At 48.2% G+C, this 19,937-nt stretch overlaps 1 protein-coding gene across 8 annotated transcripts in view; it reads left to right on the top strand.

The window, feature by feature from the left end:
- Positions 1-19,937, top strand: part of LOC139273317 (son of sevenless homolog 1) — a 315,669-nt gene that overhangs the window by 261,724 nt on the left and 34,008 nt on the right. For all 8 annotated transcript variants that reach the window (XM_070890087.1, XM_070890085.1, XM_070890083.1 and 5 more), the window contains one exon: positions 6,738-6,855. In XM_070890087.1, coding sequence (XP_070746188.1) covers positions 6,738-6,855 — 118 coding nt within the window. The remainder of the gene's footprint in view (positions 1-6,737; positions 6,856-19,937) is intronic.

The following is a 19,937-nucleotide window of genomic DNA, read 5'->3' as shown; positions in this document are numbered from 1 at the left end:
TTCAGGTGGGTCGTCTTCTACCAGCTGCTGCTGCCTCATGATGGCTAAGTTATACAGCATGCAGCCTACAACAATGAACTGACCGACTCCGGAATGGTCCAGGCATCAAACGCTATTATGCTGCGCGTCGCAATGTGCGACATGTCTTCCCGGTCAGCTGTCCGGGTTACGCGTAGGGCATCATGAGCCAGGTGGCGAGGCTGTACCCTTTGTTTCCCAGTAGCCAGCTCTACCCTTCTGGCTGCTGCTGAAACATGGCAGATATAACACTCTCGCATAGGATGAACACATCATGGATGCTCCCAGAGTATTGTGCATCAACTGACACGATGCGATGCATGTCGTCACACACGAGCCTTTTCTATTTCTGTACATCTCTGAATCCTCCAAAGGTGCTCGCAAGGCGATGTGGGTACAATCAATGTAGCCCTGTACCTTTGGGAAGCCAGCAATCCTGGAGAAGCTCACAGCCCTTTCACGCATTGCCTGGGCAGCCATGGGAAACTTTATGTAGTCACCTGCTGAATGCAGTAATGTGTTGCATGTTGAGAAATGGCGCTGTTAGCGCAAATGTTTTCCTGGAAGAACCACTCTTCACATTGGGTCGGTTCCAATTTCAAAACGGTCTTTATTATGCCGGCGGGGAGGAAGCCTCTGGGTTACTCCAGGCACTTCTCTCCACTGAACAAAGGAATTCATCGATACTGATATGTTTTACAACAGTTTGCTACAGTTACACAGCTTACTTCGGCTAGACACAATCCAATCATAATGAGTATAGATTCCTCTGGACCAATGGAGTTGGCCCCCCAGTCACCAGGGGACTGGGTGATCATCTCATGCCCCTCGTGATGTTCTCCAGACCTATTTATCTCTACTGTCCTTGGCTTCTGCCTAAGCCTAGCTTTCTTATCTTAATACAATTAGAGTTCCATTCTGTACCATTGGGCAGAGACATCTGGGTTTCGGAATGTGCTGATTTGGACTTAATTGTGTGTGCCTGTGTGAGAAACGCAGTTGTTTCAGTTACCTAGGAATGTGGCCAGATCAGCCAGTTGAGTTCCCCTGATGCTTTGCAAAATCTCTGGCAGCTATTTTATATCTAGCAGCCATTTTATACACACGACATACATATGCCCTGCAGGTGCCTTTGCCTTCGGAAGCGCCCTACAACAGCGCACACATCCCCACTTGTAGGGTTCAATTTTCCCCAAAGCATTTTTTGAAGAGTTACGTCCGATTTTTTGGGGAGCGGGGGAGGCCTAGGTACGCCCCCAAAAAATTCTAAGTTTCCCCGTTGGATTTCTTTATTTTGGTGTGGCGTAACCCGACCTTTAGTTTTGGGGGTGGAGCCTAGATCTGCGCCAAAAAGATCGGGCTGCCATGGTAACCAGGGACACAATGCGAGCTGAGGCTGCGAAGTGAAGCATACAGCCACCCCCCAACACGTTAAAAGAATCCTGTGCGTGTGTGTGCGCCTCTCGCTCTCGCTCGCTCTCTCTCTCGCACTGGGGAAAATTGAGCCCGTAGCCTGGAACGATCCAGATTCATAGAATGAAAATGCAGCTGTAATCTTCACTTCAACTGACAAAGCAGTCCTCCTGACACTTCTAGGTTGCAGGTCTGCTTTTACTAACTCATAGATCTCAGTTACAACTTATTTGCTGAAACGTAGCCTTCTGACAGTCTGCATCACTGAGGTGCAGCTACGAACGCTTGTCTCAAAATACCCGACATGGGTAAGGCCTCCTGCCCATCATCCTACGTGCTCTGAGGTTCCTCATGAGATTATGTCGAATCAATTGTTTCCTCCGCAGCACCATCATGCAGAAGGCTTGCACAAGGTATGGCATTGTCAGTATTGCCACCATGTTTAAATTCTATCTTTGCAAGAAACTCAAAACAGCAGGCAGGACTAGGTTCTTTGTTCTCTCTCCCCAAGGTCGACGCCCTAGTATGGACCACATCCAGGTCTGAGCAGGCACAATGATCGGGAACACCCCCCGGGCTTCATTTGATGCTTGTTGTATGCTTCTCATGCCTTTCGTTCATCTTCCACAGCCCCCACCACCACCCCCGGGCTTCCATTGATGCGTGTTATTGGCTTCTCATGCCTTCCATTTGCCTTCCACAGGCCCCCACCCCACCCCCTCGGGTTTCTTTTCAAGCCAAGCCACTGTGTCCAGGCGAGGGACCGATTCTGCCGGCTGACACTCCAACCCTTGAGCCCGGTTTGAAGATGTTCGGTGGTTGTGTGTCATTTAAAATAAAAATGAAAACTGAAAGAATTCCATTAAATTTCCATTTCCTGCGTTTTAAGTGTTAAAAATGTAAGGTTGATTATGGATATTTATGTGTTCTTGACTCCCTCCAAAACTTTGCATAAAAATAATGGTGCCCTTTGCGCCGACTTTTTAATCTGCGCTGGTTTCTCTTAAGTGCCCAGAAGTTCTTAAGTTCGGGAGTGGTCATATATGCCGTCCTAGGAGAATTTAAATTGGACAACCTTGCAGAATTGTGAAAAACTGGCACAGACATCAGGTTACACCCCCAATGGCGCAAAAAAAGCTAACCTAAAAAAATCGTAACTAACCGAGTTACGCTGGTGCTCAAAGATTGGGGAAACTTGGATTTTTAAATTTAGGCCAAAAAAAGCAGCGCAAATCATTGGGGAAAATTGGAAGGGCGAATTGGCTAAGATAGATTCGAAAACAAAGTTAAAAGATATGAGGGCAGATAAGTAGCAGCAAACATTTCAAGGAAACATTCATAATTCACAATGAATATACATTTGCTTACGGAGTAAAATCCCACGGGAAAAGTGGTCCAACTGTGATTAACGAGAAGTTAAAGATCGTATTGGATTAAAGGAAGGGGCTTATAATATTGCTCACCAAACTGATTCCTGGGTTGAGGTGATTGTCCTGAGGAGTGATTGAGAAGAATAGGCCTATAATTCTCTAGAATTTAGAAGGATGAGAGGTGATATCATTGAAACGTAAAGATTTCTGAAGGGGCTTGACAGGATAGATGCTGGGAGGATGTTTTCCCTGGCTGGGGAGTCGAACTAGGGGGGGGTCACAGTCTCAGAATTACGATTAGGCCATTGAGGACTGCGATGAGTAATTTCTTCACTCAAAGGTTTGCGAATCTTTGGAATTCTCTACCTCAGAGGGCTGTGGAGGCTCAGTCGTTGAGTATATTCAAGACAGATAGATAGATTTTCAGACTAAGGAAATCAAGGGATATGGGGATAGTGCGGAAAGGTAGAGTTAAGGTTGAAGATCAGCCATGATCTTATTGAATGGCGGAGAAGGCTCGAAGGGCCAAATGGCCAACTCCTATTTTTTGTGTTATGAAGGAAATCGGGATGCAGAAGAGGCTAGATTTGGAGGAACGCAGAGTTCTTGGATGGTGGTTTGGCTGGAGAAGATTACAGCAATAGGGAGGGGCGAGGCCATGGAGGGATTTGAACATAAGAATAAGAATTTTAAATTTGAAGCATTGCTGGTCCGGGTGCCAGTATAGATCAGCTTGCATTGGGGTGATGGGTGAATAAAACTTGGTACAAGTTAGGATACATGCAGTGGAGTTTTGGATTAGTTCAAGTTTATGAAGGGTGGAAGATGAGAGGCTGACCAAGGGAGCATTGGAATAGTTGAGTCTGGAGATAACAGCATAACAGGATTGCTGGATAAAAGTAATGTGATGGTTGTTAGATTCATGGATGTCAAAAGGGATATGCTGAGATATCCTACAGGAGACTTGTGACTAATGTGAAAGTTAATGCATATTGATGCTAAAAGTGACAAATACCATTACAAAATAGGATGTGAAGGAAAAATATCCAGCTGCAATAAGTGACCAAACTTAAGTATTGTCACAATGTACATCAGCAAATGAAATGTAGTAAGTAAAGATGCATCCACATGCAAGTGATCAAACTCAGAGCAAATCATTCTCAAGTTTATTTCAGGTTTGGAGATCTATTTGCATCTTCAAAATCCAATCTGAGTGTGTGGAGATTCCTTTGTGGCGATATTGGTGTGCATGCGTCGTGATGTTACAATCAATCCTTTAATGCATTTATCATTTGAAGACATGAGCATTATTCTTAATATTGTCACAGGAGAGATAACTCATTGATGATTGATATCTTGGTAAAAATGTTGCCTCCCTAATCTTGCTGAACTTTGCTCTTTGGGACGAACCACGGAAGGCAGCATTTATACTGCAGTCTAAGATCTACAGTTAGGGTCTAAAACCACTAGGTGCTGAGTTAGACTGTCAGTTCAAGAGATCTGCTCAATGTACAATAGATTCTGCTTACACACCATCTTTAGCATCACTTTAAAATGGGAACCACCAAGAAGCAGAAATAAAGGTGCTGTATAAATTCATCTCGAGTTGTTCCATAGAGAATGAAGTTATGGAAGTGTTGCTGAAAATTTCTAAAGTTTAATGATCGCACACAAGAGTATTGTGTCCAACTATAGGGCCCAAGTTTCCACATGATTCGCGCCTGATTTTTAGGAGCAACTGGTGGAGAACGGACTATCTTAGAAATCGCAATTCTCCACATTTTTTTTTCTGCAGTTCTAGTCAGGTAGAACAGTTCCACTTTGGAACAGAATTTTTTCTTCAAAAGGGGGCGTGTCCGGCCACTGACGCCTGATTTGAAAGTTTCCACAGTGAAAACGTACTCCAAACTAACTTAGAATGGAGCAAGTGAAGATTTTTGTAGAACTGAAAAAACCTTGTCTACACATTAAAAAATCAGGCGCAGGTTACAAATTAGGCGTCCAGAACGAGGTGGGGGAAGGGGGGGGGGGTGGAAGGGAAGTCATTAAATTCTATAATAAATCCTTATTTATACTTATTCAAATATTATACAAATAAATCCAACCTGAATAAAAATTTAAAAGCAAAGAAAAGATGAAATAAACCATCTTCCCACCTGTGTGAAAGTGCTTCAGCCAGGGAGAATGCTGCTGCGGGGGGGTGGGGGAGAGCAGCAGTTCGTCCTGGTGGGGGGGGAGGAGGAGGAGGAAGCCGTTCATTCCCGTGGGGGGGAGAGGAGGAAGCCGTTCGTTCCCGCGGAGGGGGAGGAAGCTGTTCGTTCCCGCGGGGGTGGGGGGAAAGAGGGGGAAGAGGAGGAGGAAGCCGTTCGTTCCCGCGGGGGGGGTAGAAGCAGCCGTTCGTTCCCGCGGGGGGTGGAGGAGGAAGCCGTTCGTTCCCGCGGGGGGTGGAGGAGGAAGCCGTTCGTTCCCGCGGGGGGTGGAGGAGGAAGCCGTTCGTTCCCGCGGGGGGTGGAGGAGGAAGCCGTTCGTTCCCGCGGGGGGTGGAGGAGGAAGCCGTTCGTTCCCGCGGGGGGTGGAGGAGGAAGCCGTTCGTTCCCGCGGGGGGTGGAGGAGGAAGCCGTTCGTTCCCGCGGGGGGTGGAGGAGGAAGCCGTTCGTTCCCGCGGGGGGTGGAGGAGGAAGCCGTTCGTTCCCGCGGGGGGTGGAGGAGGAAGCCGTTCGTTCCCGCGGGGGGTGGAGGAGGAAGCCGTTCGTTCCCGCGGGGGGTGGAGGAGGAAGCCGTTCGTTCCCGCGGGGGGTGGAGGAGGAAGCCGTTCGTTCCCGCGGGGGGTGGAGGAGGAAGCCGTTCGTTCCCGCGGGGGGTGGAGGAGGAAGCCGTTCGTTCCCGCGGGGGGTGGAGGAGGAAGCCGTTCGTTCCCGCGGGGGGTGGAGGAGGAAGCCGTTCGTTCCCGCGGGGGGTGGAGGAGGAAGCCGTTCGTTCCCGCGGGGGGTGGAGGAGGAAGCCGTTCGTTCCCGCGGGGGGTGGAGGAGGAAGCCGTTCGTTCCCGCGGGGGGTGGAGGAGGAAGCCGTTCGTTCCCGCGGGGGGGGTAGAAGCAGCCGTTCATTCCCGCGGGGGCGGGGAGGAGGGAAACAGCTGCCTAAACTTTCTGAGGCTTCCTGCAGCCTTCTCACTGCTGCAAGAAGCCTCTGTGCTGATGGCAATGTGCTTTTATTAAAAAATGTTCAAAAATTAAACAGCTACAAAGAACTACAAAAATGGCCGAGTGCCAATGTTCTCTTCACCCGCGCACACGCAGCATTGCCGGCAGGAAAAAAACTAATTTAAATGGTACCACTGGATGGGCCAAATCGTCTGCATGCCTTACAAAATCGGTGCGAGTGTAGGCTCCGCCCCCCTGGGCGCCGCGCCAAGCAGACATGGAGCTGCAGGGCGCTCCAGAATCACGCATTTTTTTTTCCGCCGCCCGTTTTTTATCGTGTGGAAACTTGGGCCCATAGTAACTGTACGTAAGATAAAAGATTTCAGGGCGGCAATAAAAACTAATTTTATTTAGCTGTGAGGGGAGGTAAAATAAGTGAATTCTCTATTTTCTAACAAGAATAGTTTTAAGAAAAGGAAGAAACAACTCCCAGCATTAAAATAACAACGGGATTGAATTTGGAGTAGCAATGTATTTTGTGCAAAGCCAGGGTGAAAAACTGGAGGACAAGCTAACCGTGGCTTGGAGAATAACTTCTTCATACTTGGTCATAGACGTACTGGATACATCATGCTTAGTACAGTAAATACTCTGTTGAAGCATTCAAAAGGTTAATTGGATCAAGTCCAAATTCAGCATTGGCCATGTTTGTGGATTTGGGCAAGTTTTTTGAGCCAAATGGATTTTTCTCAATCCTACCTTCTAAATGTATGTTCTGCATTGCTTACATTCATAGCAAATTCCAAGTCGACAAAAGAAAATTTTAGAAGAGGCTCATGAATTGAGTGAAGATCACTATAAAAAGTATTTGGCTAAACTCAGATCCATCAACCCTCCATGTGTGCCTTTCTTTGGTAAGCTTTATTATCCTTTTTTTTTCTGTGTTAACTGTTATGTATAGGCATTCTTGTTAATGTTTGGTAACCAGCAATAATGGAGCATAACCATATCACATGAATCTTGTTACATTGGTATCCATCTTCATTTTTATCCACTTAAATCCTTTCTTCATTGCTATTTCTTACTCTAAATTATCCCCAATTAGAATTAACATGATATGGGCTTATTTGCCACTAGGATTAAGTGGAGAGCCAATTTGCGAAAGAAGTATGGAGAAACTGGATTTTATCTGGCTATCTTTAATTTTGTATAAGGGGCTGTGATGAATTGAGAGAGAAATTGAAGTGCAGTGAATAGGATTCACAGCCTCTCAGTTACATAGGAATAGGAGCAGGCCATTCACATACTCTGGGCCTGTTCCTCCATTCACATAGATCATGGCTGATTTGTACTTCAACTCCATGTATTCTGCTGTGCTCCATATTCTTTGATATGTTTACCTAATAAAAGTCTATTGATCTCCGTCTTGAAAATTTCAATTGACCCAGCATTGATAGTCTTTGGGGGGGAGGAGGAAGAGTTCCAGATTTCCACGGCCACTTGTGTGAAAAAGTGCTTCCTGATGTCACTCCTAAATGGTTAGCTTAAAATATAGCATCAAACTAGAACCATGGAAGAGCTTAAAATAATGGTGGCTGAAGTCTAAGCACGATGCAGAGCTAAGCTATCGGTGTAGAACATTAAAATGGTAATCAGGATTAATTTGAATTCAATTTGGAGAGCGATGGATTTATACTTTGGTCATCATCATCATAAGCAGTCCCTCGAGGATGACTTGCTACCACACTAAATGTGAGTTCTCCGGAGACTGAGGAGTCCAATGCGGGACCTACAGTCTCTGTCACAGGTGGGGCAGACGGTAGTTGAAGGAACGGTTGGGTGGGGGGCCTGGGTTGCCGCTGTCCTTCCGCTGTCTATGCTTGGCTTCAGCTTGCTCTCAGTGAAGAGACTCGAGGTGTTCAGCGCCTTCCTGGATGCTTTTTCTGCACTGTGGACGGTCTTGGGCCAGGGATTCCCAGGTGATGGTGAGGATATTACATTTTTTTCAAGGAGGCTTTGAGGGTGAACTTGAAGCGTTTCCCCCTGGGGCTCGCTTGCCGTGTTGGAGTTCCGAGTAGAGTGTTCTGGGAGTCTCGTGTCAGGCATGCAGACGATTTGGCCCATCCAGTGGAGCTGATCGAGCATGGTCAGTGCTTCAATGCTGGGGATGTTGGCCTGAGCGGGAACACTGACAGTGGTGCTCCTATCCTGCCAGTGGATTTGCAGGATCTTTCGGAGGCAGCGTTGGTGGTACTTCTCCAGTGTTTTGAGATGCCTGCCGTACATAGTCCATACCTCTGAGCCATATAGGAGGGCGGGTATCACCACTGTTCTGTAGACCATGAGCTATGTGCCAGGTTTGAGGTTCTGGTCTTCAAACACACTCTTCCGAAGGCGCATTGAAGGCGGTGTTGGACCTCGTCAGTGTCTGCCTTTGTTGACAGTAGCCTCCCGAGATATGGAAAATGGTCCACGTTGTCCAAGGCCTCGTCGTGGATTTTGATAACCGGGGGGCAGTGGCAGGTTGATAGACTTCAGTGTAAGGCCTATGCTCTCGTATGCCTTGGTGAAGGTGTTGACAATGGCTTGGAGTTCGGCCTCTGAGTGTGCGCAGGCGCAAGCATCGTCTGCATACTATATTTCGATGATGGAGGATGGGACAAACTTGGATCTGGCCTGGAGGTGGCGGAGGTTGGTAAGCATAGATTAACATAGGCTTCTGGTTATCAACAGCCTAGAGAAGATAAAAGAAGACCAAATGTAATTTTAAATTAAATTGTGATAAGCTGTGAAAGTTTAATTATTTTTATACTAATCCCAGGAGCATTAAGAACCAATTTCTGGTATTGGATATTGATATCATAAAACATGGCTGTGAACAGAAAATGGATTGAATAGAATGTCGAATGTGTTGCAAAGACCTGTTGAGGTCGAGGGAGGGATAGCATTACTGGTGAGCATGACATAACCACTGCTAAAAGGTTGGATGCAACAACAGTGTTAGATAGTGTCAGCCATGGCTCAGTGGGTAGCACCCTCGCCTTGGAGTCAAAAGGTTTTGGGTTCAAGTCCCACTCCAGAGACTTGAGCACAAAAATCTAGGCTGACATTCCAGTTCAGTATTCAGGAGTGTTGCACTGTCAGAGATGTTGTCTTTGAAATGAGACATTAAACCTGGTGGCAGCCGATGGCACCAAACTACGGGGCTGAAATTGGTCGACATACCGTCTGCCTACAGCCCAAAAATTTGATTTTGGTCAAAAAATACCTACATATTACTGACATACCGTTTGGCGGAATATTCATCATTGACATACCGCCAAGCGGTATGCACATGTCCGCCATGCAGGACCACCCGCATACCGCCCAAAAAGTCCGATTTTCATTGCATACTGCCAACATACCACCAGAGCTGCATACAGTCGTGGAAAAGGTGGTTTTATGCGATGTTAAAATGGCAGCCATTCACACACTTTTAATCGGGAACAGTCAGCTAAAGCAGCACCCTGCACCTTGGGGAAGCCGGCAATGTGTGCAAATCCCAAAGCCTTGTCACTCTGTGCCTCCCTGGTCATTGGGAAATGTATAAATTCCATCCGGCGTGCATACAGTGCTTCAGTTACCTGTTGAATGCACCGATGAGTAGCGTACTGGGATAAACAACATATGTCCCCAGCTGATGCCTGAAAAGAGCCACATGCATAAAAATAAAGTGCCGCAGTCACCTTCATCTCGACAGAGCGTGCAGTAATGTTGCTGGTACTGGGTTTCAGGTCTGCCTTAATGAGCTGGCAAATCTCAGTGATCACTTTTTGGAAGCGCAGCCTTCGAACGCACTGTCGACCGGTCAGGTCCAAGTATGAACATTTCTCCCTGAAAATCCTTCGCGGGTAAGGCCTCCCCGCTCCTCCTCATCAGTCTGCGACCTCCTCCATTATACCCTTATAACTTTGCTCAATAAACTCTCTCATATCTGGCTCCTCCATTAGACAGGTTGTCAGCAATACAGGCTGAAATAGTACATGCAACATTCTTTTTAAATCTCCACGATATTTTTCGATGAAAAAAATATAACTAAAATGCCTTCTATCATAGTAAGTTACTCAGTAACAATAAACATACCTTTCCCACTAAATCGCACGGTAAAGTCACTGTTCACCTCAGAAACAGACCAGCAGCCCAGTACCAGCAACATTACTGCACGCTCTGTCGAGATGAAGGTGACTGCGGCACTTTCTTTTTATGCATGTGGCTCTTTTCAGGCATCAGCTGGGGACATATGTTGTTTATCCCAGTACGTTACTCATCGGTGCATTCAACAGGTAACTGAAGCACTGTATGCACGCCGGATGGAATTTATAAATTTCCCAATGACCAGGGAGGCACAGAGTGACAAGGCTTTGGGATTTTCACGCATTGTCGGCTTCCCCAAGGTGCAGGGTGCTGTTGACTGTACCCATGTTGCCCTGCGAGCAGTCGGAGGAGCCAGCGGGAGCGGGAGGATCGAGGCCTATAAAAGGCCAGCGGCAGATCGGGAGACATCAGCAGGAGGATTGAGGCCTATAAAAGGCCAGCAGCAGTCGGAGGAGTAGCAGTCGGGAGCAGCCAGCGGGAGCGGGAGGATCGAGGCCTATAAAAGGGGAGCAGCCGTCGGAGGAGCCAGCGGGAGCAGGAGGATCAAGGCCTATAAAAGGCCAGCAGCAATCGGAGGAGCAGCAGTCGGAGGAGCCAGCTGGTGCAGGGACAAAAGGCAAAAGAGAAGTAAAAAGAAATCGAAGTGTGACGTGACAGCCAAGCAGGTAAGTGACTGGCTGGTTGATTGAGTATTTTTTCTTTTTCTTATCAGTAGGAAACCTTAGGCATTGTTGCCAAATTAAGTTAATCCAAGGGTTAAGTCATGGCAGGACAGCCCAGAGCCGTGTCATGCTCCTCCTGTGCTATGTGGGAAGTCAGGGATACTTCCAGTGTCCCTGGCTACTATGTGTGCGGGAAGTGTGTCCAGCTCCAACTCCTGTCAGACCGCATTGAGGCACTGGAGCTGCGCATGGATTCACTCTGGAGCATCCGTGATGCTGAGGACATCGTGGATAGCACGTTTAGTGAACTGGTCACACCGCAGGTAAAGGTTACACAGGCAGATAGGGTATGGGTGGCCATCAGGAAGAGCAGGGGAAGGAAGGTACTGCAGGGGTCCCCTGCGGTCACCTCCCTCCAAAACAGATAGACTGTTTTGGATACTGTTGAGGGAGGTGGCTCATCAGGGGAAGGCAGCAACAGCCAAGTTCATGGCACCAGAGGTGACTGCTGCACAGGAGGGCAGGAAAAAGAGTGGGAGAGCTATACTTATAGGGGATTCTATTGTAAGGGGAATAGATAGGCGTTTCTGTGGCCGCTAACGAGACTCCAGGATGCTAAGTTGCCTCCCTGGTGCAAGGGTCAAGGATGTCTCTGAGCGGCTGCAGGGCATTCTGGAGGGGGAGGGTGAACAGCCAGCTGTCATGGTGCATATGTCGGTCCCAACGATATAGGTAAAAAAAACGGAATGAGGTTCTACACGCTAGATTTAGGGAGCTAGGAGTTAAATTAAAAAGTATGACCTCAAAGGTAGTAATCTCAGGATTGCTACCAGTGCCATGTGCTAGTCAGAGTAGGAATAGCAGGATAGTTCAGATGAATGAAGAATGGTGCAAGGGAGAGGGATTCAAATTCCTGGGACATTGGAACCGGTTCTGGGGGAGGTGGGACCAGTACAAACCAGACGGTCTGCACCTGGGCAGGATCGGAACCAATGTCCCAGGTGGAGTGTTTGCTAGTGCCGTTGGGGAGGGTTTAAACTAATATGGCAGGGGGATGGGAATCTATACAGGGAGGTAGAGGGAAGTAAAAAGAGGGCAGAAGCAAAGGTAGGAAGGAGAAAAGTAAGAGTGGAGGGCAGAGAAATCAAGGGCAAAAATCAAAAAGGACCACATTACAACATAATTCTAAAAGGACAGAGTGTTTTTAAAATAAAAACCTGAAGGCTCTGAGTCTCAATGCGAGGAACATTTGTAATAAGGTGGATGTATTAACTGCATAGATAGCTGTTAACGGATATGATGTAATTGGGATTACGGAGACATGGCTCCAGGGTGACCAAGGCTGGGAACTCACATCCAGGGGTATTCAATATTCAGGAAGGATAGACAGAGAGGAAAAGGAGGCGGGGTGGCATTGCTGGTTAAAGAGGAGATTAACACAATAGTAAGGAAGGACATTAGCTTGGATGATATGGAATCTATATGGGTAGAGCTGCGAAACACACAGGGCAGAAAATGTTCGTTGGAGTTGTGTACAGAGCACCAAGTAGTAGTAGTGAGGTTGGGGATGGCATCAAACCGGAAAATAGGGATGCGTGCAATAAAGGTACAGCAGTTATAATGGGTGACTTTAATCTACATATAGATTGGGCTAACCAAACTGGTAGCAATACTGTGGAGGAGAATTTCCTGGCATGTATAAGGGATGGTTTTCTAGACCAATATGTCGAGGAACCGACTAGAGAGCAGGCCATCCATGGGGAAGAGTGACCCATCCATGGGGAAGAGTGACCATAATATAGTAGAATTCTTCATTAAGATGGAGAGTGACAGTTAATGCAGAGACTAGGGTCCTGAACTTAAAGAAAGATTACTTCAATGGTATGAGACGTGAATGGGCTAGGATAGACTGGCGAATGATACTTAAAAGGTTGCCGGTAGATAGGCAATGGCAGACATTTAAAGATCATATGGATGAACTACAACAATTGTACATCCTTGTCTAGCGTAAAAATAAAATGGGGAAGGTGGCTCAGCCGCGGCTAACAAGGGAAATTAGGGATAGTGTTAAATCCAAGGAAGAGGCATATAAATTGGCCAGAAAAAGCAGCAAACCTGAGGACCGGGAGAAATTTAGAATTCAGTAGAGGCGGACAAAGGGTTTAATTAGGAGGGGGAAAATAGAGTATGAGAGTAAGCTTGCAGAGAACATAAAAACTGACTGCAAAAGCTTCTATAGATATGTGAAGAGAAAAAGATTAGTGAAGACAAATGTAGGTCCTTGCAGTCAGAATCAGGTGAATTCATAATGGGGAACAAGGAAATGGCAGACCAATTGAACAAATACTTTGGTTCTGTCTTCACTAAGGAAGACACGAATAACTTCCCAAAAATACTCGGGGACCGAGGGTCTAGCGAGAAGGAGGAACTGAAGGAAATCCTTATTAGTCAGGAAATGGTGTTGGGGAAATTGATGGGATTGAACGCCGATAAATCCCCAGGGCCTGATAGTCTGCATCCCAGAGTACTTAAGGAAGTGGCCCTAGAAATAGTAGATGCATTGGTGGTCATTTTCCAACATTCCATGGACTCTGGATCAATTCCTATGGATTGGAGGGTAGCTAATGTAACCCCACTTTTTTAAAAAAAGGAGGGAGAGAGAAAACACGAAATAATAGACTGGTTGGCCTGACATCAGTAGTTAGGAAAATGCTGGAATCAATTATTAATGATGTAATAGCAGTGCATTTGGAAAACAGTGACAGGATCGGTCCAAGTCAACATAAATTTATGAAAGGGAAATCATGCTTGACACATCTTCTAGAATTTTTTGAGGATGTAACTAGTAGAGTGGATAAAGGAGAACCAGTGGATGTGGTGTATTTGGACTTTCAAAAGGCTTTTGACAAGGTCCCACACAAGAGATTAGTGTGCAAAATTAAGGCACATTGGATTGTGGGTAATGTATTCACGTGGATAGAGAACTGGTTGGCAGACAGGAAACAATGAGTGGGAATAAACGGGTTCTTTTCAGAATGGCAGGCAGTGACTAGTGGGGTACCGCAAGGTTCAGTGCTGGGATCCCAGCTATTTATAATATATATTAATGATTTGGGCAAAGGAATTGAATGTAATATCTCCAAGTTTGCAGATGACACTAAGCTGGGTGGCAGTGTAAGCTGTGAGGAGGATGCTCAGAGGCTGCAGGGTGAATTGGACAAGTTAGGTGACTGGGCAAATGCACGGCGGATGCAGTATAATGTCGATAAGTGTGAGGTTTCCACTTTGGTGGCAAAAACAGGAAGGCAGATTATTATCTGAATGGTGACAGATTATTAAAAGGGGAGGTGCAACGAGACCTGGGTGTCATGGTACATCAGTCATTGAAAGTAGGCCTGCAGGTACAGCAGGCAGTTAAGACAACAAATGGCATGTTGGCCTTCATAGCGAGAAGATTTGAGTATCGGAGCAGGGAAGTCTTGCTGCAGTTGTACAGGGCCTTGGTGAGACCACACCTTGAGTATTGTGTGCAGTTTTGGTCTCCTAATCTGAGAAAGGACATTCTTGCTATTGAGGAAGTGCAGCGAAGGTTCACCAGACTGATTCCCGGGATGGCAGGACTGACATAAGAAGAAAGACTGGATCGACTGGACTTGTATTCACTGAAATTTAGAAGAATGAGAGAGGATCTCCTAGAAGCATATAAAATTCTGATAGGATTTGACAGGTTCGATGCAGGAAGAATGTTCCCAGATGTTGGGGAAGTCCAGAACCACGGGTCACAGTCTTAAATATAAGAGGTAAGCCATATAGGACTGAGATGAGGAGAAACGTTTTCACCCAGTGAATTGTGAACCTATGGAATTCTCTACCACAAAGTTGTTGAGGCCAGTTTGTTACATATATTCAAAAATGAGTTAGATGTGGCCCTTACGGCTAAAGGGGTCAGGGGGTATGGAGAGAAAGCAGGAATGGGGTACTGAAGTTGCATGATTAGCCATGATCATTTTGGCCCCAAGTTTCCACATGATTTGCTCCTGATTTTTAGGAGCAACTGGTGTAGAACGGAGTATCTTAGAAATCGGAATTCTCGTCATTTAGTTTGCTCCAGTTCTAGTCAGTTAGAACAGTTTCACTTTGGAACAGAATTTTTTTTCAAAAGGGGGTGTGTCCGACCACTTACGCCTGATTTCAAAGTTTCGTGAGTGAAAACTTACTCCAAACTAACTTAGAATGGAGTAAGTGAAGATTTTTGTACGCTCGAAAAAACCTTGTCTACACTTTAGAAAATCAGGCGTAGGTTACAAATCGGGCGTATGGAATGGTGGGGGGCGGTGTTTAAAGGGAAGTTTACAAACATTAAACACTTCAGTTTTACAAATAAAGAGCCATCATCAATAATAAATGATAAATACATCAATAAAGCAACCAATAAATCAATCAAAAAAATTAATAAATAAAACATTTTCTACTTACCAACTGCAGCACCGGGAGCCCTCCAACAGCGTGCTGGGATGCCCCCCTCAGTGTGTCTCTGTCAGTGTCTCGATCTCTCTGTCTGTCTGTCTGTCTGTGTGTCTCTCATTCTGTCTGTCAGTGTCTGTGTTTCTGACAGCGAGGGGAGGGCTGGGGGAGAGGGGAGAAGGGGGAGGAAGGAGATTGGGGGGGGGGGAAGGAGAAGGAGATGGGGAGGGGGGGGGAAGGAGAAGGGGGAGGGAGGCTGAACGGGCCGGGCCCGAGACTTCGGGCAGGGCCCGTCCCAGCACCAGATTTACAGGTAGGTGGCGTTGGGTCGGGTCGGGGGAGTGGTGGGAGGGAGGGAGGGAGGTCGGTTCGGGTCGGGGGGAGGGAGGGAGAGGGAGGTCAGGTCGGATCCAGTCCGGAGGCGAAGGCGGGGGAGCGGGTGTCTGGTCCGGGAGCGGGTGTCGGGAGCGGGGGCGCGGGGGCGGGAGCGGGTGTCGGGGGCGGGAAGTGGGAGTCGGGTCAGGAGGAAGCAGGAGCTGGCCGTGGGAGGAGCCTTATTCACGCAGCCCCAGTGAGGCCATTCGGCCAGGGCGGGGCTGTGTGCTTCGGGCCCCTCCCACACAGTTTCGGGCGCCTGGAGCTACTGCACTTGCGTGCCCACTGTAGCGCGCATGTGCAGAGGTCCTGGCACTGTTTTCAGCGCAGGGACCTGGCTCCGCCCCCTACAGCTCCTGCTGCGCTGCACCGAGGGCCAGAGGACCTGCAGGGAGGTGGAGAATCTGGAGGTTATTTTTAGGCGCACTTTGTGGCGCGAAAAACAGGTCGGGACTGCGCCGTTCTAGGCGCAGCTCGAAACTTGGGCCCATTGAATGGTGGTGCAGGCTCGAAGGGCCAAATGGCCTGCTGCTCCTGCGCCTATTTTCTATGTTTCTATATTACAGGAGGTGGAGGTGTACCAAAACCGTAAGGGATTCCACTCTCTCAATGTGCAGCTTGTCTGCGACCATACGCAGTGCATAATGACAATAAATGCCAACTTTCCAGAGAGCATCCATACTGCGCACATCTTGCGTGAGAGCAGTGTGTCTGACCTGTTGAAGTCTGAGCCACAAGGTAAATGCTGGATACTGGGGGACAAAGGGTACGGCGTCGCCACCTGGCTCTTGACCCCCCCCCCCCCCCTGCGGAACCCTCAGACAGAAGCCGAGCAACGATATAATAAGAGCCATATAGCCACATATAATATTATCAAAATTGGAGTGCTGAAGCAGCGCTTTCAATGCTTGGACCACTCGGGAGGCAGGCTTCAAAACCACCCTGAGCAGATTGCTAAGTTCACAATGGTGTGCTGCGTGTTGCATAATTTAGCAATCATGCAGGGACAGAAATTGCCACGGGGACTGCGGGACCACATGAGGAGAGAGTGCAGGAGACCGGAGGCAGAGGAGGAAAATGAGGGGCAGGAGGATGACCAGGAGCTTCCAGGTGAACCCATGGCCCCCCTCCGCCCCCAACACCACGGAGCATATGCCACTGCAAAATTGTTACGTTAGCAGCTCATAAATTAACACTTTCTTGAAGGTGGAGAGCTGCATTTTGGGACTCTCATGACTGTTACCTCAAAAGTTTGACACTTCAAGAATGCATAAATTCAATGCAAATGTTATGTAAAAATCTAAAAAATATACAACAATTTTAAAACTTATGACTAAAGCAACTAACAACTTTAATAACAACTTTGACAACTTGAATAACAATTTTAACAAAACTTTTACAACTTTAATAAACTTTTACAAATCAAACTTCAATTATTCAATGAGCAAGTACAACAAAAAGACCCTTTACTGTCCTCGGCCACGACCTCATCCCTGACCGCGTGCGACACCACCATTGGGACTATTTCCCCCTTTCTTAATCCCGCCCTTCCCTACTGCCCCTGAGCCCGGACCTCCTCATGGTGATACCAAGCCAGCGTGCTGCACCGCACTCAGAATGTTGTTGCTGTCGGGGGTCAGACATTGCAGGCGCAATAAATGCAGCTTGTGATGTGGAAGGCACCACTTCAGGGCTGGAAGATGATGTTAGCTCACCACCTTCGGGTGCTGTCGACCTGACTACTATGGCACGGGGGCTTCCGCACCATATCCTGATCCTGTCGATTGCCACATGGCTTCGACGATGTCGGCGGTCCGCTCCATCGCGGTGATTATATGCAACATACCCTCCGACTGCCGCTCTGATAGAGCGGCGATGTTTGCCGTTATCGTAGTCATGACCTTGAGCAGTTCTCAACCTATGTCAGTGCTGGCCTGTGATAGACGAACCATGTCCTGGTACACGCGTACAGCAACCTAACTTTTCTGCACCAACCTCTGTCGCTGCGGCAAAGGCGTTGCAACACTGGGGTTGCATTGTGCGCACCACTTAGTCCCGCAGAATCAGGAGCCATGGGGGAATCACCTGAATACAGACTCCGTGGTGGAGGATGTTCGAGCTGGCCCACATGGAGCTGGTGTATCCTCCTCCGCCTTCATCCCCACCTCCACTGGCTCCAGGATCAGCGGCTCTTCCTCTTCCTCATCTCTGTCAGGGGTGAAGTCAGGAGAGGGCTGGGTGACGTCAGAGGTGGAGGCAGTGGGTGTCTCTGTGGAGGTCAGGCCTAAATCGTCGAAGTACAAAACAATATTTTAAAAAGTTTGGCACCAGGGGAGTGGTCAGGGTTACATGAGTACATAGTACTCGAAGACAAAATATTATCTGAATGGCGGCAGATTAGGAAAAGGGGAGGTGCAATGAGACCTGGGTGTCATGGTACATCAGTCATTGAAAGCTGGCATGCAGGTACAGCAGGCGATGAAGAAGGCAAATGGTATGTTGGCCTTCATAGCTAGGGGATTTGAGTATAGGAGCAGGGAGGTCTTACTGCATTTGTACAGGGCCTTGGTGAGGCCTCACCTGGAATATTGGGGTTAAGTTTCAGCCTGAGTTGCTCCCTATTTTTTTTGGAGCAACTGGTTTAGAATGGAGTATCTTAGAAATTGCAATTCTCGGCATTTCGTTTGCTCCAGTTCTAGTCAGTTAGAACAGTTTCAGTTTGGAACATTTTTTTTTCAAAAGGTGGCGTGTCCGGCCACTTACGCCTGTTTTGAAAGTTTAGGCAGTGAAAACTTACTCCAAACTAACTTAGAATGGAGTAAATGTGATTTTTGTACGCTCAGAAAAACCTTGCCTACACTTAGAAAATCAGGCTTAAGTTACAAATCCGGCGTAGGGAACGAGGGGGGTGGGGTGTATGTTAACAAACACTAAACACTTCACTTTTACAAATAAAGAGCCACCATCAATAATAAATGATAAATAAACCAATAAATCAATCCAAATAAATTTTAAAAATTAAAAAAAAATGTTAAATCCCTCAATAAATAAAAAAATATTTCTACTCACTTGCAGCACCAGGGAGAAGAGGGGAAGAGAAGAAGATGGGGGGGGGGGGAGGAGAGAAGAAGATGGGGGGGGGGGAGGAGAGAAGAAGATGGGGGGGGGGGGAGGAGAGAAGAAGATGGGGGGGGGGGAGGAGAGAAGAAGATGGGGGGGAGGAGAGAGAGAGAAGAAGATGGGGGGGAGGAGAGAGAGAGAAGAAGATGGGGGGGAGGAGAGAGAGAGAGAAGAAGATGGGGGGGAGGAGAGAGAGAGAAGAAGATGGGGGGGAGGAGAGAGAGAGAAGAAGATGGGGGGGAGCAGAGAAGAAGATGGGGGGGGGGAGGAGAGAAGAAGATGGGGGGGGGGAGGAGAGAAGAAGATGGGGGGGGGGGAGGAGAGAAGAAGATGGGGGGGGGGAGGAGAGAAGAAGATGGGGGGGAGGAGAGAAGAAGATGGGGGGGAGGAGAGAGAAGATGATGGGGGGGAGGAGAGAGAGGGGAAGATGGAGGTGGGGGGAGAGAGAAGAAGATGGGGGGAGGAGAGAGAGAAGAAGATGGGGGGAGGAGAGAGAGAAGAAGATGGGGGGGAGGAGAGAGAGAAGAAGATGGGGGGGAGGAGAGAGAGAAGAAGATGGGGGGGGAGGAGAGAGAGAAGAAGATGGGGGGGGAGGAGAGAGAGAAGATGATGGGGGGGGGGAGGAGAGAGAGAAGATGATGGGGGGGGGGAGGAGAGAGAGAAGATGATGGGGGGGGGGGGGAGGAGAGAGAGAAGAAGATGGGGGGAGGAGAGAGAAAAAGATGGGGGGAGGAGAGAGAAGAAGATGGGGGGGGGGAGGAGAGAGGGGAAGATGGAGGGGGAGGAGAGAGAGGGGAAGATGGAGGGGGAGGAGAGAGGGGAAGATGGAGGGGGAGGAGAGAGAGGGGAAGATGGAGGGGGAGGAGAGAGAGGGGAAGATGGAGGGGGAGGAGAGAGAGGGAAGATGGAGGGGGAGGAGAGAGAGGGGAAGATGGAGGGGGAGGAGAGAGAGGGGAAGATGGAGGGGGAGGAGAGAGAGGGGAAGATGGAGGGGGGTGAGAGAGGGGAAGATGGAGGGGGGTGAAGAGAGGGGAGGGAGGGGATGGAGGGGGGAAGAGGGGAAGATGGAGGGGGAAGAGTGGGAAGATGGAGGGGGGATGAAGAGGGGAAGATGGAGGGGGGGAAGAGTGGAAGATGGAGGGGGGTGAAGAGGGAAGAGGGGAAGATGGAGGGGGGGAAGAGAGAGGGAAGATGGAGGGGGGGGAAGAGAGAGGGGAAGATGGGGGGGGGGGAGAGAGAGA

The sequence above is a fragment of the Pristiophorus japonicus genome, chromosome 9, assembly GCF_044704955.1.
Source record: "Pristiophorus japonicus isolate sPriJap1 chromosome 9, sPriJap1.hap1, whole genome shotgun sequence".
In the NCBI taxonomy this organism is placed as follows: Eukaryota; Metazoa; Chordata; class Chondrichthyes; family Pristiophoridae; genus Pristiophorus; species Pristiophorus japonicus.
This window is presented reverse-complemented; position numbering and strand designations above follow the sequence as displayed.